Source organism: Alternaria ventricosa, assembly GCF_023758065.1.
Source record: "Alternaria ventricosa strain BMP 2768 chromosome Unknown scaffold_4, whole genome shotgun sequence".
Lineage (NCBI taxonomy): Eukaryota > Fungi > Ascomycota > Dothideomycetes > Pleosporales > Pleosporaceae > Alternaria > Alternaria ventricosa.
Genome location: NW_026055684.1, coordinates 1,349,205 through 1,370,079, shown reverse-complemented (window position 1 = coordinate 1,370,079; position 20,875 = coordinate 1,349,205). Strand labels below are relative to the sequence as shown.

Sequence of the window (20,875 nt, the reverse complement as noted above, 5' to 3'; positions counted from 1 at the left end):
CACCACAGTCGCTCGTTTAGTATTCCAACATGGGTTCAGCACAGATCGATCTGGCACAATTGCCTGCCATGAAGAGTGACCCAAAGGTATAACTCTTTTCATACGATTGGTACCTCACAACTAACAAGCACAGTTCATCTTCTTCACAGACTTCGACGGCACAATCACCCTCCAAGACTCCAATGACTTCATGACCGACAACATTGGCTACGGCCGCGACAAGCGCCGCGCGGGCAACATCGCCTGCCTCAACAACGAGATCTCCTTCCGCGACTCCTTCCGCGACATGATGGACAGCGTCACAAAGCCCTACGACCAATGTATCCAGTACCTTGTCGACAACATCAAGCTGGACCCTGGCTTCAAGGGCTTCTTCGAGTGGTCGCTGGAGAACAACATCCCAGTCGTAGTGCTGAGCTCGGGCATGGAGCCAGTCATCAAGGCGCTTTTGGAGAAGCTGGTTGGACCAGATGCAAGCAAGATGCAAGTCCTGGGCAACCACGTCGGTCCACGGGAAGGCAAGAACATCAATGAGGAGGGTGGATGGCAGATCCTGTTCAAGCACCCAGAGTCTGGCTTCGGCCATGACAAGTCCATTGAACTGCGAAAGTACTCGAGCCTGCCCGAGAACCTCCGTCCAACAATGTTCTACGCCGGTGACGGTGTATCCGATCTCTCTGCAGCACGCGAGACCGATTTGCTCTTCGCCAAGAAGGGTCACGACCTGATCAGCTACTGCGCGCGCGAGGATGTGCCGTTCACGGTCTTCGAGGATTGGTCCAACATCCTGGCTAAGTGCAAGAGCATCGTTGAGGGAAAGACCACTGTCCAAGCGGCCGCCAAGGAAGGCTACGAGGCGTACAAGAGCGGCGCTGCTGGCATCGACGTTCAGACAGCGAAATAAGTAGGATTCCGGAAATATCGTTGCAAGACCCATCCAAGAGTTTGGGTGTTGGGATTGCCTATGCTGCGGCGCAGTAGATACCGAATCCTCCTGATGATGTGCGCACGGCAGTGGCTGCGGCGCGGACGAATCCATGTGAAGATGGATCAGATCCCTCAGGATTATCATAGACGAAAATGTTGGACGACATAGAAAGACCATAGACATGATTACACGATAGACTAGAATCTGATGATATTGTTTGTCAAAGCAGATGTGCTACATACCAAATAACCGTTATTACATACTCATATAAACATTGCGCGATCGACGTGCTTTTGGAAGGGTATCTCTCGTAACGCCATGCAGCCATGACAACCCAACTGCTTACACATAATTTCCACATCTTTACTATCTCGAGATGTTGACCTCAGTAGTCCTCACGATAGTCATACCCCTAGGAAGCACACTGCGCCTTTCTCCAGTATTGACCTCATGCTCCAAGATACTATCGTCACTCTCGCCCGCGAGACTCTTGGGCCTACTCAAGGCCCTTCCTCGTGAAGCCTCGACAGTATACGTATCTTTGCCCAGCACGGTATCCTCGGAGTACGGATCCCTTGCGCCTCCTGACATGTTTTGCATGGCAAAAGAGTCGCCAGGACGCATGTCATTATGCCTCATGTACCCGTTCGATCGAAAGGGTGTGCTGTTGCCAGTGGTGCGACCCTTGGTGGCGAGAGAGCGCATTTGGCCGAAGAAGTTCGCAAAGAGGGGTTTCATGGTTGGGAGGCAGGCGGCGATAATGCCTACGTGCATCTCGACTCTGTAAGAGGGGTCAGTCAAAGTGGAAGCGTAAACTGCGTAGGAAGAGTGCGTACTGTTGCCAGATGTAGTACCATGCTCCATCGCCGGACCAGTCGGTTATCTTAAAGAAGTTGTACTGCATTGGCGTCTTGTAGATGGCTACTGCAGAGGCAAAGAGACCCAAGCTTAGGATAACTGCTAGACCTATGCGCGTTTGGATCGTAACTTGTAATCTCCATACCATCGGTATGGGGATGAGGGCGAAGAGCAGATCAGTGGCGATGTTGACTGAAGAGTTGAAGACGCCGACGTTTTTGAAGATGCCAGAATCGTAGCATTTCGCAGTTCTGAAGACATGTTAGTATCGTTCATGAGGAGTATCGGAGATGGGGGAGAGCTCACCCCGTGGGTGGACGCATGTTGTAGTCCCATCCAGCTTGTACAGGAATGCACTGGAAGATGATGGCGAATGTCGAACCAATAGTGAACACACCAATGAAAACTGATCTCATGTTAGCTGCCTATCTCTTACCATGTAGCTCATTCAGACATACTCAACATGGCAATGAGAAATGGACGCCACTTTGTTCGGTCCGCGAGCCGTAACAAGAAGAAGCCGATTGAGAGCTTGATGAAGCTGTATGCGGCGATGATGAAGATCGAGTAGAAGTACATGACTTTGAAGAAGGGGAACACGTTCTCGGGTGGAAAGGCTTCAGCATGTAGTCCAAGTCCCAGGTCAATGACCTTCAAGAATAAGCCTAGGGTTGTGGAGCTCAGAGCCTGTGGAGTGACGATTAGCAACCAGCTCCCTTCGAGCAGGCTCATGCATGAGCATGGCGACTCACCAATGCAATCGCCATCATAGCATCTGTTTCAGTCAGTTCTGTTTGATACAACGGCGAATGGATCATACATACCATCCCAGCCAAACGTCTTTAGCATGAAGAGCCGCACATAAAATCGCAAGAGTATAGCGCTCGTCGACAGTGCGAACAACGAACCTTCCACCGCCATCAAGCGCCCAGCTTGATTCTCGGCCATGTACTCTGGTGATCGCGCTGGCATCACGGGCCAGCCCTCAGCCTGTCTCGCAACAAGAGCGTGATACTCCATGTTGGTTGTTGCGTGGATTGAAAGTGATGGCAAGACCGTATGTCTTGGAAGTAGGTCCCCAGACTATTAGAGTATTGCTCAGGAGCGCTTCCTGCGGGCTTCTCCAGAGTAGCACTTAGGCATATGCACATTGTGTAAACCCGAACCGCACACAAGCGAACATACATCTCAAACAGTCCTGGTTTAGGCCAGTAACAGCTCGTCGTACATGCATGGGCCGCCACTTCAATGTCGACATGGCGGCTCGGCAGGATCGTGCAGCTTGCGAATAGCCGGAATGGCGTTTCTCATGGCAAACTGACCACTCTCGTAGCGACCAGCGGCTCTGCGAGTACGAAGTTTAATCCTTCATCCTTCGATGTGCCGCACAACTGCTACATCTTCGGCTTCAAAATAAATGTGGCAGCATGCGCGAAGGGTGCCTTCTACAAAAGCCTTCTGCGCGGAACGTTTTGACAATACGGTTCTTCTTGTCCACGACTCCATGTCGCGGGCGGTCCGTACCGTCCAGTCAGTCATTCATGGCTAAAGCCGCGATCGTGGACAAGGAACATGTAGACTCGGGATGATCAATGCTTCTATAGGGAGACGGACTTCGTAGCCCGCCTTCTCACAGATATTGCTCGGAGGATAGCCTGAGTTGGAGGCTATGCAGGTACACTTACTGCGCATCGAAGTAATGCGGGCTGGACCAGAACGCGATGTCTTGCTGAAGGATTATCGAAGTTCGTAGCGACTTTCCGTTTACGTCTAGGCATCAGGCGTCCTGGTCATGGATTTTAGTCAAGACGATTGTCGTTTTACGCACGGAGATGGAGACTGCTGCACGTTGTAAACGAACACACCCTAGTCATCGGCAGGTCTGAGATTTCTTCCTTCCATATTGCCCAGCGCTCCTGTACGACTGACCTTGATTGCTGTTCTTTGCCCATTGGCCGCGAAGAGGACGCAGTTTGAGTACGTCGGACAATGGTGTGTGATATTCTCGTGTTAATGCGTACTGCTTGCTTTTCGCATGCCAAAGCCATTGGTAATGAAAGTGCGACCATCGCGGCACGCGAGCAAGGTCGGGTAAGCGAAGTCCGGACCTGCCGCAGGCGATGTAGGTGGTAACATGTGAGATGAGTAAACAGATTGGTGGTCGGCCGGGCGCTAGACGTTCACGCTGCCGCTGCCGCTGCCGCCTCCGCGGCATGCCCTGGAATTATCCGGCCATAGCGTCTTCTCGCGGCCCGTGGACCTTATTCCCCTCCCGTTCAGAGCTGGAGCACCAGAACTCCAGCCTCCTCAGCATCGACAGGCTTTCCGAGTAAGACTTTTATTAGCCACCTTAATGCGTTCTGCCTAAGCACGAGCGTTGATCAGAGTTTCTATGCCAGCCCTTGACTGGTCGATCTGGCGCTCTCCATCGGACCATGAGCAAAAAACAGAAGTTATCCGCCATGAACCTAGGGCTCTTCCCGTGAGTTCCGCACCCGGACAGCGGGCTTCGCACGATGTGGCCGGGTAAAATAAGGTGGCACCTGGCTATGGTCAAGCATCAAGATCTTGCTAAGATCGCGCTGCGATGTGTTCGCTCTCTTCCGGGATAAAACACTTCATCGAATCGAGAAGCAAAACCCTTCAAGGAAAGCAACAAGATGTCGATACATCCAGTCGGCACTCTTATCGGGACTTGCCTGTGTGCCGGTGCGCCTCCCTCTGTGGAAAGCTACTGCCATCTTTGATGAATTTACCGGCCCACACGGCTCGAGATGCTCCTCGTTCAGCCGCTTATACCAGGCCGCCTACAGCATCCTTCGACTTTCTTCATAAACCCGTAGCCGAGAACCCCAATAATCCAGCATCCAATCAAATTGAGCCGCTAACGCATCTTGCATTCAGTTACAGGTGTCAATTCCGGTCGTACATCTTCTTTCCACTCATATTTAGGGGCGAGACTCATGCGAACCCACGTGTAGCGGAGTTTAGGAAACGCCTCATCGGATCCTTCGAGGCGACCTCGGCATTTTCCAGATGCCTATTCGGTAATAGATCGTGCACAAAGGAGGTTGTCCAACCCTTTCAAACTCTTGCCGGATACCGGGCGAATAAAACTTCAGTATGGCATAAGCCCAAGGGCCACCCAACTGACTCAATGGCTACCCGGAATCAACAAACCGAGTTGATGGGTCTGTAGACAGCACGATCTGCTACGGCACAGTTATGTTGGACTGTTATTAGACTAGATGGGGCGAGTGGTAAGGTACCTCCTGCGAGTACTTGAACACGCATGCGGCCTCCAAACTTTAGCCAGGGCATCGCCACATTTTGACTACGCCTCCCCCATCTCCTAATATTAATACAGTAGTCGCTAGCTCAGGCGGCCGCTCACCCGGAACCTTATTCAACGTCTTCGACCGTTTCAGTCCTTCCATCGTCTTCATCCTTCAAGCCCCTCTAGACAGTCGATCACCCATTTTTAACCGGTTCGAAACGCCATCATGCGTACCGCTGCACTCCTCTGGCTTGCACCTGCAGCACTAGCCAGTGCCATTCCCTCATTGGAAGAGGCTGCTCCCGCTGTCACATTCGACAAGAGACAGAATGTCTCTCCAAATCTTCCCGGACCAAAGATCCTGCAGGCTGATGTGTATGCCGGTATTGCTGCCATCAATCAGCAGATCTTCCAGGCTACACAGAAGCCTGGCCAGTTCAAAAAGTGCAACCCTACGAACATCATTGTTCGCAAGGAATGGTAAGTCTGTTGTAATCCAATTATCTACTGCTAGCTAACATACCCAGGGTGACTTTTACTAAATCGGAGAAGAAAGACTACGTCAAGGCCGTACAGTGTATCTCCAAGCTACCCCCTAAGACACCCGAATCTGAGTGCCCGGGTTGCCGGAACCGATACGATGACTTTCTTGCTACTCACATCAAGCAAACATTTGCCATTCACAACACTGGCAACTTCCTACCATGGCACCGCTACTTCACCTATGCCTACGAGAAAACTCTCCGTGACGAGTGTGGTTACAAGGGCTACCAGCCATACTACAACTGGCCTCGATGGGCTGACGACCCAATGAAGAGCCCTGTCCTAGACGGCTCCGATACCTCGATGGGCGGTAATGGTGATGCAGGCTGCAGCAACCAGACTTTCTACGGTATCCCGACCAATCTGGAACCTCTAATCAAGATCCCCAAGGGCACTGGCGGAGGTTGCGTGACGTCTGGTCCATTCAAGGATTGGTCTGTCAACCTTGGTCCCGTCTTCACGGACTCGCTCTGCACGCCCCCGAACCCGATCAATTTCACCGGACCCAATCCTGCCAATGGTGGCCTTGGATACAACCCCCGCTGCCTGAAGCGTGACATCTCTTCTTGGTCCTCCAGCCAATGGACCAACGATGAGATGGTAGTCAAACTGCTGAACAGCCCTGACATGAAGACCTTCTGGTACGACATGCAAGGTGGTGAGAACGCGTTTTCCAACAACTTCATGGGCGTGCACACTGCTGGTCACTTTACCGTCGGCGCAGACCCCGGTTCTGACTTCTTCACCTCTCCTGGTATGTATTCCGTACTGCCGTTCACGATTGTTCTGGGCTAACGATGAACAGGTGATCCATACTTCTACTTCCATCACGCCCAGATCGACCGTGTGTGGTGGTCATGGCAGAACGTAAACCCCGCGGAAAGGACTAACGCCATCTACGGAACCATCGCCCTCGGTGACCCCACCGCTCCTGCGACTAAGCTCACCGACACTATGACTCTCGGACACGCCTACCCCGGAAACATCACTGTTGGTGATGCGATGAGCACCATGGGTGGACCTTTCTGCTACACCTACATCTAGACGCGGCTTTCGACTCTCATTTCCTTCCTGTATATACTTGACTCGTACACGATAATTTTGGACGGCGGGCTAGAGTCGATTTGCTGTTGACCTCAAAAATAGACCAACCATGCGTATCTCATGACAATAAAATAGACTTCCATTGAGATGACTCGTCGCCTTACTCTGCAACCGAAGCGCGTGACGACGGATATACTCAAGCTTGCTACCGACCGCACAAGCATCGCGTATCGTCACATCCAAAAAGATGGAGGAAACTAAGGCGATCTAACGCATGTTCCGCAGCGCTAAGCGGTCACCTTACCTGGGTTGCATATGTCCCGCAACGAATATGAATGGGCGGGGTCTCTCCATCCAAAGCGCGGAGACCCTGCAGTGCCAACGCATCACCGACTGGAGAAGAATCGAGGGCAATCATGTCCTCCAATCCCTCCGACCACGCCCGTTTCAAACGCTGTTTGAGATTACAGCCACCCTGAATCGGAGCGCCCTCGAAGGTTATTGGCATTTGCGATCCAGAGTCGTGGGATTTGCGGTCCAAGGAAGAAGCACTACCCCGCTAAGATTATAGCTCCCCCAACTTTCTAGATCCAGGGGACGCCCAAAGCACAACAACTGTCGCAAAGCATTACGCACCTACCAGACAGCATAACTTGACAACACAAAGGCCCCGCAGAGCCCAATAGTCCATCAATCATGAACGTCGATCCTCTAACCGGCAAGCCCCTCCCTTCAACCGCCATCCAACGCATCCTCTACCTCGCGCCCAAAGTCCACATCTACCAGATCCCGCCCGCAACCTCTACCAAAGGCTACCAGGCATCGACCTGGACAGCCGAAAACAACAAGCTCCAGATCTTCACCGCTCGATTACGCGTCGTCGAAACCTCAATACCGTCCAATGAGGAGCAACAAAGCAACGAGGATGCGGAGGAGAAGGTCACAACCACCCTCCTGCTAGAGGACCCCAAGACAGGAGATCTGTTTGCCGCAGCGCCCTACACAAGCGAGAGAACAGTAGAACAGGCATTGGACAGCAGCCGCTTCTTCGCCATCACCGTCGTAGGCGAGGGGAGAAAAGCAATACTGGGCATGGGCTTCGAAGAACGCAGCGAAGCCTTTGATTTCAGCATTGCGCTGCAAGACGCCCGCCGCGTACTGGGCTTTGAACAGAACCCCGCAGCGTCGTCATCATCGCGTAACTCCAAATCCGCACAAACGCCCGTCGCCGAAGAACCGAAACGCGACTTCAGTCTCAAGGCTGGCGAGACAATATCGATAAATCTGGGCGGTTTGAAGGGGAGGCGGTCGAGATCACACGAGGGCGGCGAGAAGAACGACGAGGGCGACCGCAAGAGCGAGCAAGATGCGCTGTTCAGCATAAAGCCGCCGCCGGGAAGTGGAGGTGGAGGACCTGGGTTCCTGCCTCCGCCGCCCAGCGCGAAGAGCGTCAAGGAGGAGCGGAGGAGAAGCAGGCAGAACTTTGACGCTGCGAACTTTACGCCGCCGAAACAGACGGCGGAGGACTTGGGCTTTGACGATGGCGAGTTTGGCGAGTTCCAATAGAGTAGAGTGGGGATGAAGTGGGAGGCATTTTGTGCATGTTTAGCATTGGAGTTATCATCTGCACTGGTCAGGTCTTCCGCGCATGGGAGGCGTATTGAAATTATGAAATCAAGACTTTGAAGATGTTCGCATTGCCGAGTGTGTTGTGACGGAAAAAAGAGGTGTGTTGGGTATATCTATCAATCTATGCTGAAACCAAAACGCCAGAACCCGAAATGCCCAAATCATATGTTTAAGAATATGTCCAACCCTGCGCCTCGTCGTATAGTCTCTCAATATCCCGAATGAGATCCTCAGGCTTAGATCCACCCTCGCAGTCCTTGAACTCGCCACCGTCTGTCACACATCGCACCTTGTTGTCCAATCTGACCGTACAGCTCGTTGTGACGCCTACATCGCTGCTATGTTGGGCGCTGTCCCTGAGCAGGCCCATGCCATACGCGCCGTTCTCTTTGCTCATGCAATCGTTCAGCACGCCAAAGTCTAGGCCATGTTCCAGCGCGCAGTCTTCGATGAGGGGGCGAGCGGGTATTTCGGCGTAATCGCTGGTGAGGCAGTTCGTGAAGCCAAGGTAGAGTTTAGGATCGGGGTACTCGGATGCGGCGCAGAGCATGACGATGTCGCCCAGGCACTCGGTTTGGCCGTGCTTGCATTCGACGCCGTCGTCTGCTGTTAGGCTGCGTGTTTGTCAGCTACGTGGTCTGCACCTTCCGCGTGGGTCATGCGACGTACCTTCCTATCATGCTCAGCCGGAAGTCAACCTTATCCGACACGTTGGCCATGGCGGGCAGGACGAGCTTCTTCAGGCAGTCCCGCGCATCCGGGCACTTGGACATGATGTGCACGTCTACTGGCACTTTGGTGTCGGCTTCATCATGTAAGTCCATACAGGTGAACTGGCGCGCCAGCAAGAATAGACTGAAGACCAGCACGACGGCCGCCATCTGCAGCCGTGTCTTCCTCGTCTTGCGCGATACCATGGTCTCATCAGGCGGCGACGCGTTTGCCTCGACGTGCGAGTTGGGAAGGAGGGGCGCCTTTTCTTCCATTGCGCGGGATGGCGTCGGAGCAGACTGCGGCTCTTATGTAGCGTCTCGTATAGGCGAAATTCGTCGTAGGTGGTTGGTGGTCTGGACTGGCTTGCTAGATACGATGCGCTTGTGATGGCATGGACGAAGTCGAATGCGGCAAGAGATGGACTGATAGGCGTTCGGGTTACTGCTGATAGCGTGTCGACTAACGTGTCACGGCTATGAGTGGCGGATCTAGGGCTCAGGCAAAAACAAAACAATCTAAACTCTATATCTTATGAGCGTCGAGGAAGTTGTCAGGACGCGTTCCTCAATGACGTGACGCCTTATCCACAATCTCCCTCTCGCGCCCAACACGTGGAAAGAGCCGAGGAGGCAGCAGAGCACGGCGTAACAATTAGCCGTCATGCTGTAGCCGTGTGGCGTTCTACACGAATGTAACACCGAGCTACGGAGGGGCTACACGGATCCTACCTCATGAACGACTGATCTGCTGCGCGCGTAACGCTTGCAATCCTACGCCTCTCGTTTTCCTTTCGCTTCTTTCGCTCATGATGGAATGACTCTTTCTAACATTCTAATACCCCACCTTTAGACATATCGTCTTCTTCTGCCACCGCCAAGGCTGCACCCAATCCCCTTCTCGCCGCCATAATACATGTGACAGCAGCCCTGCATCGTCACCCAAGACCCGTTCCTGAGCCTGGTACCGACCCGAAGCATGGCGTCGGATGATCACCAAGACGCTGCGCCGGCTGCCATTCAAGCTTTGACCGGCTTCATCAATACGAGCACTTTGCTTGATCTAGCGACCCAATTCTCGGCTACCTACACTCACCTCGCCAAATCCTCCACTGAGCACTTCCTAGTCACACCCGTGACGGCGCTTCCCACGGGCAAAGAGAAGGGAAAGTTCCTGAGCATCGATGTTGGTGGTACGAATCTAAGAGTCGGCTTCGTTGAACTAATTGGAGAGCCAGATGGCGACCCAGAGGATGAGCGAACACGTAGCAGCACCGTTGGGGAGAACGTGTTTTCACGGATCAAGAGGAGTCATGACAAGAATTGGCCGATTGAGGATCACTTGAAGATGGATCAAGCCGAGGACCTGTTTGCCTGGATTGGTGACTGTATCGCTGAGGTTGTCAAGGACGCTCTCAAGGAACAGGAGACCACGGAAGACGTCACGTCTCCTCTAGGTGACGAAATTCTGCTCGGTATCACTTTCAGCTTCCCAATGGCGTAAGTGGGCTCCTAAATGAACCGCGGCATCTCGCTAACAGGTCATCCAGACAAACGCGTCTCTCAGAAGCGACTCTACTGCCTATGGGCAAAGGGTTCGCCATCACATCGGATCTTAATCTAGGAAAGATGCTTCTGGCTGGCTATGCGCGATACTGCGACACAGATGCTACATCAGACCAGCTCAAGCACTCCAAGTCACAACTGCCAAGGATACGGGTAGCAGCGATTACTAACGACACAGTAGCAACGTTCGCATCTCTTGCCTATGCAGCTAAAGCGGCACCAAACAGCCGCGTAGCCATGGGTCTCATTGTCGGTACGGGCACCAACGCGACCGTACCAATGAAGCCCGAGAATCTGCACCCCGACAAGAGGAGTGCACTTCCAAATCCCGATGCTACCGAAACTGTCGTTATCAACACAGAGTGGACTATTCGCGGTACCGACAAGCCGCTAGTCGACCTGAACATCAAGACACCATGGGACATGACACTAGACGCCAATAGCGACGCACCAGGCTTCCAACCTTTCGAGTACATGACTTCTGGGCGGTATCTTGGCGAGATTGTACGCTTGGTGCTTGTCGATGTCGTGTCAAAAGAGGAAGGTGTGCAAATACCATCATCGCTGATGCTCAAGAACGCTCTGCCGACCCGCTTCCTCTCCGAAGTCATTGCGCGGAAGGGCGGCCGTATCGTACAAGGGGAGCTCGAAAGCAAATACCCAGACGCAGAGTCCTCAGATGACTTCTTCTGGACTGTCGATAAGGTGGAACTGATACGAGATATCGCCGAGGCTGTCCAGCAGCGTTCTTCCGCTCTCATCGCTGCTGCCTGTGTTGGACTGCTGAACTGTGTAGGCGACGTCGCGCTTGACAAGCAGCAATCTCCAAGCAACGGCGCAAGTACAAAGGGCAAACGCGAGATCGAGGAACTGGTCATAGCATACGCTGGAGGGACTATATCACAGTATCCAAAGTGGCTGCAGACGTGCCAGAAATGGATAGACGTTCTTGTCGAGGAGGGTTCATCATCAAACAAGAACAAGCAAGTCACGCTCAAGGAGGCCAAGGACGGAGGAATCGTTGGCGCCGGGGTACTCGCAGGTATGACAGACGAGATAGTGTAAGAGTAAACGGGCAGAGTCATGTAGATCAGACAGAACATAGCCAATAGGCTTCAAATGCATTCCAAGTAGTAAAAGCCAAACCCTATGCTAATGTGAACAACCTCCCCATCTACCTCACAGGTAACTGTGCCTGCCACTCGGGATCAACCTTACTCTGTTTGAAGAAGCTCTTACCTCTCAACCACTGCCGGTAAGCTTTGTATCTCTTCTTCGCCGTATCCTCCTCCTCGACATCCAATGGGTTCTCCTTGACGCGCAGAAACTCTTCAAACTCTTCGATATCTTCTTCTGGCGTTTGGAACTTGCTCCCAGTAGACTGTGGTTGCGGAGGCGGCTGCTGAACATCCGCGTAGACGTGTGGATGCAGATTGTACGTGTGCGGGTACGAGTAGGAGGGCGCGTGGGAGAAGGGCGTGCTGACGGACTGGGAGGTCATGGGGCGGGCGAAGGATTGGTTCGCGAGTTCCGTATCTAGACGGGGTAGATCGGAGAGGGTGATTTGAACGCCGTCTTCATCAAAGTTCTTGGGCGCGGGAATGCTGCCTTCTGTCATGGAAAGATAGTCGTAGAATTCCATTGCGCTGGGGTCGTCGGCGGTGGGCATCTCGCTACTGACTACCAGGGGCAGGTTAAGTGGGTGTTCGATGTAGCGGGCGTACTCTTCCTCTTCGCTGTAGGATACAGATGGGTTCATGCTGTTCTCGTAGAACTGGGTCAATGTCCACTGGTGAACGAGCGCTTTGTTGGCGGGCTTGAAACCGGGTTTGAGGGTGGATGAGAGTCCAGTTGATGTGGACATAGAATTGGCTAGCGATTGGTATGCCGACGGCGGTGGTGCTGGCGGGTGGGTTTCGAAGTGCGATTCTCGAAGGATGGAATGTCGGACTGATGACTCTGCGTAGGTAGCACTCAGGTGCAGATCCCTCCTCCGGTTGCCCGGGGTATGATCGGGCTTTGACTCAGTCTCGCTTGAAGGGTCAATAATGGTCACACCTTTCCGAGTAGCCTTCTTTCCGTCCCTTCCTTGTGCGTCGTGATCCTGTTGCTTTGTACGAGGGACGAACGGAGACATGTTCTCCTTACGAGATGGATACGTTCCATCCCTAAGACCTGGTCGCGGCTTGGCTAAACGGAAAGCGAAGATCTTGAGATATGACGAGATAGCCAATGGTCGGTAGTACTCAAGCCAGTAATCATCTCGGAAGCTGATGAAGTCGAATGCCGACTCCTCAGATGGGAGGGCTGGCATGACTGAAGGTGGTAGTGTGCGTTGTTGAAGATGCGAATGTGTGTACCACTGGATATAGTCTCGTCTCGTGCGCTCGAGGAAGTTTTGTGGGTTTTGATGATGAAGGAAGTAGTCTGTTGATAGATCCCAGAGCATTGGCTGGCCTTGGCGGTAAACGTAATTACCTAGAAATAGATTGTACGCTTCTTGACGCTGGGAGTCGAGGAAGGAGTTGTGGTAATAGCGCTTGAAGCTCTCAACCATATCGCGAGAACTACTTTGCCACTGGTTGATCTTCCGGTAGGTAGCCATCGTGTTGACGAGATGCGAGCCACCATACTGAATGGCGATAGTATCACCGTGGCCGTGGAACATTTGCGTAAACAGCTCCACGCAGTCCGAATCGTACTCGACAGTGTTGCCGGATATGACACCAAGCGCTTGCAATTGTCGACCTAGTGCTCGTTTTCCAATGACGAACTGGGCAGCGTTGGTTCTGTCTAGGCAGTCGATGCAATTCGTTCGCGCCACTCCATTCTGTACTTGAGGCGCATCATACTCATTGTCGCCGTTACGGAAGAAACCTGTCTTCCGCAAAACCTTTTCAGCCAGGTTCTCCAATGTGCCAATGACATCCTGTCCTCTGGTTTTGGCTGCTCTTGACATATCGAAAGCCTCATAAATGATTCTCTTGTCATTTGGTAGCGACTGGTTAAGGTAGTCGATAGCGTGCTTGTATTCGTAAAGCAGTTTCGATTCTCTCGGGGTTCGCTCACGCGCCTTGATAAGGTTGAGAACGTATATCGGGGCACCATATCGCTCAAACAAGTTGTCGAAATGCAGACCCGCTGCGCTGTAGAAGGGATCCACGAGGTTCAAATCAATGTCTGGCTTTGGTGTCACACCCGTATTGTCTTGAGTCCAGTAAAGTGGGATGCTACCACGGTGCTGGACGTAGGATGTGTATGAGGGATTCGCATAGAGGCGTGGTCCGGGAGCATGAAAGGAAGTCGTGGTCTGCTCTGACACAATCTGCTCTGTCTCCACATCATTGGCGACATATCCTAGGTCGTTTGTGCCGCGCTTGAGAAAACGAGCGCCTGCGAAATGCCTCGATCGTCGGGCAATGATGGTAAGGTACACTCGTCGCCCAAAGACATCCAACGAAGATTGGTCAACGTACCCATGTATGACCGGGTGACACCAGTCGTAAACGTTCTTCAATGCGTCTCGCGCAGGATTCAGGAGATGATGGTTCCAGACGAACATATCCTGAAAATCGCGTTCAGGGTTGGAAATGCCTTCACTAAGTGCAGTCCGTTGATGAATGATGTTCTGTTGCAAACTCCTCGTCACGTTGTAAGAATAGCTAAAATAGAACGATCGTGTGAGGTCCATGTTGTTGAGAATTGACAAGAACCTCGCCTCTTCCGGATTGCGGTCTTTCTGGTACCTTGATGTTGATCCAGTCGTCAACGGTACCATGTCCGTGCCATCAACCTGGTAGATGTAGTGACCACCCAACATAGCCACTTGTGATCTTTTGGATATCAGTAACATGTAGTACGCTTCCGTGAATCGGATAAATCCCAGCAGACCCCATGTGCTGCACTTTAACTTCATTCCTCCTGTAGCCTTGTTGCCGTCAGCTATCGTATCGAGCAACTGATGCATCTCTCGCCGATTATACACTATGTCGTCTTCGAAGATGTTCAAATGTCCAGGCGCAGCGGTCCGGTCGATCTTCAGCACGCGGAACTGCCTGTCGGTAATGTCGGCACCAATGAGGTAGAAGCGGGTACTGGTTTCGTAGAGCGAGAATTTGTGCATTCTCTTAATCCCGCTCTCTCCGACATTCTGGTAGGTGGAGCCCTTGACTTTATGGACCGTAGATGGAGTGGAAGGTCTGTGGAACGATACATTGACGTTGGGATTTTCTTCTTCACCGCCAAATTTGGTGGACTCCGACTCTCTTCGTGGCTTTCCATGACCAGGTAATTTGTCGAGATCGGCTTCGGGTTTGAACTCAAGCGGAGAGGTCTGGGGGCTACCGACTGCAGTCGACGCCTTCTCGATGTCATCCAGCTGCTCCTGACTGCTAGTTCGCGATGCTGTAGGCCTGGACGCGACGGAGCTGGATCGCTCTGGGGAACTTAGTCTCGACTTCGATTTCTCCATTATGCGCGATTAGTGACTGGGATAGAAGCTATCAACGAGTGTGATAAGGCAAGACTTGTCAAGCGATCACGGCGTCGTTTGTCGGTCGTGTAGTGGCGCATGCGGACGGCACGAGACAAGAGCTGGCTCAAGCCTGGTGCTTCCTTTTGCACACCCTTCAAGCTCTGACAGTGCAAGGAAGACTATGCACGGAAAGATGCGTAGTTCTGGAAGGACCGTGTTGTAAGCCGAAAGGGTAAAGCCGCTGTAGCTTGCCGGCGGGTCCACGTGCACCTGGCCACGCTTGCTTGGGCATGATCAGGCTTGGCGTACGTCAGCGCCCTATCGCGACCCAGGAGTGCTGAACGACTTGGAGCATAACAACCCCGACGTACAGACATATGGATCAGAGAGCAGAGCGTGAATGTCTACAACGGTCACATAGAGCACAGAATTCGTCAGGTGCCCGGCTTGGTCTCCATGACAACAGGTGCGGATGGACTTGCATTGCGCTTGTGGTAGCCTGGGCGCAGCCGACCATCGAACAGAATAGCGAACAGTTGAGATTATCTGGTAGCATAACGTGTACTTCTCCCGGTACCGTTCGAAATGTTAAGCTTCAAACGGCATGCACCAGTTGCATACTTATTAGAAGCCATGTGCCTCTTGCGGGTCGTGGCAGCACTTTATTATCCCTCCAAAATCAAATTACCACCGAGTGCCCTCATTACCGAAGACATGGCGAGGGACAAATCCTACATCTTCGTTATCATTGGAGCTATGTTATCAGTTTCGACTATAGTTATCAGCATAGTCTGTGTTATTGTCGCGCAAAAGAGGAAGTCGGCCAGACAGAAGAGGGCAGCCTCGCAGATACAGCGTCGCGAAGTCGGCGCAGCATCCAGTGAGCCCAGAGAAGTGTCACAGGGCTAGAATCGCAGCAGCGGGCTGGGTAGAGTGTAGGCCTCACTCTCGCGCAAAGCGATTTGGCGATCTGGTCGTGGAAGAATGTATGCCAGACCGATGAGAGCATAGGTCTCGAATGCCGCAACTGTGTCAGACTGGCTGGGCTATGACATATAGCGAAGCGTAGCAGCGTTCCTACAGATACTGCGTCCATGCAGTCTTCAAGTTGCCTCTTTGCGCGGTCTCGCGCACCGCTTCCGTGAAACGGCCTGAGTATTGTGTATGGCGGCACAGCAATCTTCTTAAACGTACGTTGAGCAAGGGTGCTCGGCTTCAAAGTCCTGGTCCGCAGATGACGAAGGGTAACCTGGCAAATATCCGGCTGCTCCCGGGTCTTAGATAAATTGTGTGGTGTGTGCGTTATTCTCCGAGAGTCCCAGCTCACAGGATGTTAAAGACGGGCGCGGGATGCGATGGTTCATAGCATGAACATGAGGCCATGAGGCCACGCACGAGCATCAAGCGAGTGGAAAAAGGAGAAACGAGCAGCAGAAACATAATTGAGACGCGTCGAAACGGTGCCAGAACTAACGCTGATCAGTCGTCTTGCATGAGCAAGCACGAGTAATGTGCACTGTGCATGAGGACCGGCAGCTGAACGGGCGTGCAGTTCAAGCGCAGACAGCCGCGCATGGCAACGGCAAAGGATAGATGATAGGCAAAGGGTCCACGAAGGCAGATGAATGGGTACAAGAAGTAAACGTGGGACGACCCCAAGAGGCGGTTCATGAGGTATAAGAAATGTGCTATAGTAGGGGTTAGAGTTCTCGGGGCTGCTCAACTGGGACTAGGCCGTGGCCCCTGCCTGGCAAACGACGAGCATCACTATCCCTGAGGTCGCCTCGGGCACCCGCCGCCCGATGGCAATTAAACACAGGCGTCCCATCTCTTCGGCGGATGTTTTGTTCTTCTGGTATCTTTCTGGACTTTGTAGATTCTTTGGCGCTGTGCAGTTTGGAGTTCTCTCTGTCCATCTTTTACCACGGCCAGATCGCGACGCGCATGATTACCGGACCCGCGGACTCTGCAGCCAACCATGCACTGATCATCAAGACTGCAGCATTCCAGACACCTAACATAGAGGGCCTACCGATTTGGATTACGGGCCTCTCTCGTGCAGCACGCGGCGCAGATGGATTACCAGCAACCCGTTCGCTCTCCCCCCGCCGCCGCCGATGCAGCCACTACCGCCCCGGCGACCCAGACTTTGAAGTCGCGGCGGCGCGACTCTCTGCCATCGTCTGTCAAAACATCGGATGCGCGCCCGCCCAAGCGCACACCCAACTACATTCGCACCACGGCCGCCTCGCCCCAGGTCATCTCGTCCCTGATCGACCAGCTGTCCGCCATATCCATCCCCGCGCATAACCACTTCGAGAATCTCCTCGTCGGCTACGGCAACGGCCTCTCGCCCTCCGCCGCGCCCAGCGTGCGCACCCACTCGGAGAAGAACTCGATCGCCGGACACGATGGAGCGTCGGTCGACCGCAGCAGCTTCCACAATCCGATAAGAGACCAGAACGACCTCTACCCCGACGACGCATGCGAACCGCCGGTCATCCGGACGTCGAAGCCGCCATCCGGGAAGTCGCCTTTGACCGCGCCCAAGAAACCGAACAAAGCGCATTCGCTTAGCAGTTATATCGGACGTAGCGGCGGTAGCTCGTGCTCCCTACAATCGACCCATTCGAACCGGTCCGCGAGTAGTTTTGGCAACATCAGCGTCGAAGCAGGCGTGCCGCGCCAGGTATCGGGTGAAAGCGCGAGGTCGTCGTTGGAAAGCAAGAGGAGCTTCAAGGGCCACAAGAGCCTGATGTACATGAGCTCGCGCGAGCGACTACGACAAAAAGAGACGGAACGGAAACGCGTGACCGTACACAATCTGAACGACACACCGACCGGTGACCCCTCCAAGAAGGCCGCGCATCAACTCTTCCCCTACGAAGACACGATCAGCGAAGAGCCCTCGTCCGCAAAGGAAGACGCACGATTCGACGAGACAGTGCCTGAATCGTCGAGATTTGCCCAGCGGTATCCCAGCAGGAACAACAGCCCACGACGACTGCGTCTCAATCTGGTCGATGCCCCTCATTTGGAGAGTCCATCAGACAGCGGACTCATCCCCGAACGCGGGTCATCCCTGAAGCATACTGGCAGCCCGGCCCGCAAGAGCAAGAAGCGCCGATCCGGGGACAAGAGCCGTCCAAAGTCTCAGAAAGCCGACATGGTCCCCGAAGAGGAAGAGAAGATGGATCCGGAAGCACAAAGGAAGAAGAAGATCCTGGACGAGCTAGAACAGGAAGAGAATGAGGTCGCTCAAAGGATACGAGAACTAAGAGATCAGAAAATGCGGAGAGAGAAATTAGCCGGAAAAATGCCTGTGGACGTACATGCAGGGGCGACAACACCCAGGGTGCCTCGCGTTTCATCCATCCCCAGTCCGGAGTCCTCGCCCATTTCGACAGTTTCAAGCTTGTCGGAGGACGAAAGGAGAGTGCAGAACTCGACCAAGGCGCATCGAGTGCTTGGAATATCACAAGAAACTGCTTTAGCTGCCGAGAAGCTAGCGGACAGGCCGATGGACAGACCGGCCGAAAAAGCAGAAAGTGACCGCCATAACCTCTCGGTACCATCGCAACCACGCAGCCTGCGCCACTCACGGCACCGAAGTCTGACGTTGAACGACGGCGATGAGCTTACCCCACTTCCGATCGATTACACGCTTGCGCTCCAAAGTCTGGACGAGTCTGCGCCGACGCCGAGCTTAGCAGATCCACGGCAGTCGAGATCGCCTGCGCCTGCAAGCATCATGTCTAAAGCAACCAAGTCAAGCAGCGACTCTTCCGTACCCCAGCGATCAAATTCACTCTTGGCAGTCGGCGGGCGATCTGCGCTCGGGCGTCGAGCGGCGACCAGTTCCGTCATCATAGGCAAGTCTTCCAAGCACAAACACTCCTCCAGTGTCAATGAAGATTCGACAAACAGACTAGCGCCACCATCTCGTGCGGCCAGCGAAGAGCCAATTACTCGACATCGCTCCATGCACGTTGTGTCCCCTCCGTTAGAGTCGCACAGTATGCAGCTACAGCGCAGACGTACAAGTACCACCAAGAGGTGGTCGCATCCTGATCTCCCAGCGAAGGCCGAGAAAGCGCACAATGACAGAATCGATCGGAAAGAAGAGAAGACCAGAGCAGCCGCAGTGCAGAGCCCGCCCCATCCGATCATTGAGGAGCGTCCTGCAAGTTTAGATTCTATCGATTTGGATGTACACCAATACCTGGAATCACCCCGGCTGTCCCAGAAGATCCGACACCCGCAAACAGGAAGAATTATTTCTTTCTCAGAAGTCGGCGACCCTGAAGGTTTTGCTGTCTTCGTTTGCGTGGGCATGGGCCTGACTAGATACGTGATGGCATTCTATGATCAGCTCGCAGCTACTTTGAAGCTGCGTTTGATCACACCCGATCGCCCTGGTATCGGAGGTAGCCAAGTTGACCCGAATGGGACACCTCTCAGCTGGCCTGGTATGTAAACGTCTCGTCATCTCAAGAGAAATGAGCTAACAGTTACTAGATGACGTACTTGTGATCTGTCAGTCTCTGAAAATCAACAAGTTCTCCATGCTGGCCCACTCTGCAGGAGCTGTCTACGCTTTGGCAACATCACTACGAATGCCACAACATATCCGTGGCAGAGTGCACCTTCTTGCGCCTTGGATACCGCCATCGCAAATGGCGCCCATTGGCATCAGTCAGGACTCACCACCTACCCAACAACTACCGCGATCCCAGCGCTTCCTTCGCGCTCTACCTCCATCTCTACTCAAGGTCGCAAACTCAACCTTCCTTAGCGCCACAAGCGCTAGCCTCCAGCGCACTGGACCCAAGACGTCGCCCAAGACCAGACGGAAAAGTATGGCCCCCTCACCAGTGCCACCGCAGCAGTCGACAACTCGCCCCTCCCTGAAGGACACCCACAGGCATTCGATGATGATGATGGACCAAGTGCTGCCGAATGCAAGCACTCTGACCTTGACGAACCCAGATGCTAATAACGAAGAAGCACAACGCGTGCAAGAGATGCTCAGCATGGCTGAACTTGAACGCCAACGCGCTTTTGACGAACGCCTCACTTTTGCCATCTGGGACCGCGCGACTGCAAATGCAAACCCCGCAACCGATCTGATTGTCTGTCTCGAAACCAAGCAGACCATCGGGTTCCGCTACGAAGACATCAACAGGCCCGTCGTCATCCACCACGGATCCAAAGACTCGCGTGTACCAGTTGATAACGTCCGATGGCTTGGCAAATTGATGCGCAAATGCGAAGTCCGGATTCTAGAGGGCGAGCAACACGGACTCATGGCCAGTGCACAGGTCATGGGTAACGTACTCACAGAGATGGCATCGGACTGGGAAGACTGGACGAACATGGTCGCCGGGAAGTCCACTGACGGACACCGCGCTGTCTCAAGACGGAGAACGACCGAGAAGCTGAGAAGCCAAATGAGCTTCACCAACTGAGCGTATACACAAGACACATAAGAGCTGGAGCTTTGCTTACCTGGATGACGACATTGTAATTCGACGATTTGCGACGGCCTGGATCTCTTCGCGATCTTTTGAAACCAGCGTGTGCTTTTTTCCCTTCATGTTAATTGGCGAGAACACGACCTGAAATACCCCCATACTAATTACCCGTTGTTTTGTACGTTGTTCTAATCGCCTAGTTAGTTTTTCCCTTCTCTTCTGATTGTCTTCTTTTCTTTGGACACACACTATACCCATTAGGTTTGAAGCGTTTCGTATGGGCTGGACACCTTGATTGGATCTATGACGTAGATAGGGAGGGGGGCTGGGGATTACTAGATGGCAAGGAACTCTTGTGATATAAGTGGCTAC

The 20,875-nt window shown here is 53.3% G+C and overlaps 8 protein-coding genes across 8 annotated transcripts; 5 read left to right on the top strand and 3 right to left on the bottom strand.

Moving 5' to 3' along the window:
• Window positions 1–29: 29 nt before the first annotated feature.
• On the top strand, window positions 30–904 carry J4E93_003152 (uncharacterized protein; the record flags this gene model as incomplete). Its single annotated transcript, XM_049341092.1, has 2 exons — window positions 30–86; window positions 134–904. 2 exons carry the CDS (start codon window positions 30–32, stop codon window positions 902–904), a joined length of 828 nt encoding a protein of 275 aa, XP_049201974.1.
• A 390-nt stretch (window positions 905–1,294) lies between these two features.
• On the bottom strand, window positions 1,295–2,806 carry J4E93_003151 (uncharacterized protein; the record flags this gene model as incomplete). The annotated part of the gene is made up of 6 exons (XM_049341091.1): window positions 1,295–1,709; window positions 1,765–2,037; window positions 2,093–2,192; window positions 2,245–2,473; window positions 2,539–2,561; window positions 2,611–2,806. The coding sequence occupies 6 exons, from the start codon at window positions 2,804–2,806 to the stop codon at window positions 1,295–1,297; spliced, it is 1,236 nt and encodes a 411-aa protein (XP_049201973.1).
• Window positions 2,807–5,289: 2,483 nt separating this feature from the next.
• On the top strand, window positions 5,290–6,650 carry J4E93_003150 (uncharacterized protein; the record flags this gene model as incomplete). Its single annotated transcript, XM_049341090.1, has 3 exons — window positions 5,290–5,543; window positions 5,591–6,360; window positions 6,412–6,650. The coding sequence occupies 3 exons, from the start codon at window positions 5,290–5,292 to the stop codon at window positions 6,648–6,650; spliced, it is 1,263 nt and encodes a 420-aa protein (XP_049201972.1).
• A 696-nt stretch (window positions 6,651–7,346) lies between these two features.
• On the top strand, window positions 7,347–8,216 carry J4E93_003149 (uncharacterized protein; the record flags this gene model as incomplete). The annotated part of the gene is made up of 1 exon (XM_049341089.1): window positions 7,347–8,216. One exon carries the CDS (start codon window positions 7,347–7,349, stop codon window positions 8,214–8,216), a length of 870 nt encoding a protein of 289 aa, XP_049201971.1.
• Window positions 8,217–8,448: 232 nt separating this feature from the next.
• Window positions 8,449–9,265, bottom strand: J4E93_003148 (uncharacterized protein; the record flags this gene model as incomplete). The annotated part of the gene is made up of 2 exons (XM_049341088.1): window positions 8,449–8,893; window positions 8,949–9,265. 2 exons carry the CDS (start codon window positions 9,263–9,265, stop codon window positions 8,449–8,451), a joined length of 762 nt encoding a protein of 253 aa, XP_049201970.1.
• A 703-nt stretch (window positions 9,266–9,968) lies between these two features.
• On the top strand, window positions 9,969–11,620 carry J4E93_003147 (uncharacterized protein; the record flags this gene model as incomplete). The annotated part of the gene is made up of 2 exons (XM_049341087.1): window positions 9,969–10,489; window positions 10,540–11,620. 2 exons carry the CDS (start codon window positions 9,969–9,971, stop codon window positions 11,618–11,620), a joined length of 1,602 nt encoding a protein of 533 aa, XP_049201969.1.
• Window positions 11,621–11,729: 109 nt separating this feature from the next.
• J4E93_003146 (uncharacterized protein) lies at window positions 11,730–15,026 on the bottom strand (the record flags this gene model as incomplete). Its single annotated transcript, XM_049341086.1, has 1 exon — window positions 11,730–15,026. The coding sequence occupies one exon, from the start codon at window positions 15,024–15,026 to the stop codon at window positions 11,730–11,732; it is 3,297 nt and encodes a 1,098-aa protein (XP_049201968.1).
• Window positions 15,027–17,103: 2,077 nt separating this feature from the next.
• J4E93_003145 (uncharacterized protein) lies at window positions 17,104–20,497 on the top strand (the record flags this gene model as incomplete). Its single annotated transcript, XM_049341085.1, has 2 exons — window positions 17,104–19,498; window positions 19,548–20,497. 2 exons carry the CDS (start codon window positions 17,104–17,106, stop codon window positions 20,495–20,497), a joined length of 3,345 nt encoding a protein of 1,114 aa, XP_049201967.1.
• Between the last annotated feature and the right edge of the window lie 378 nt (window positions 20,498–20,875).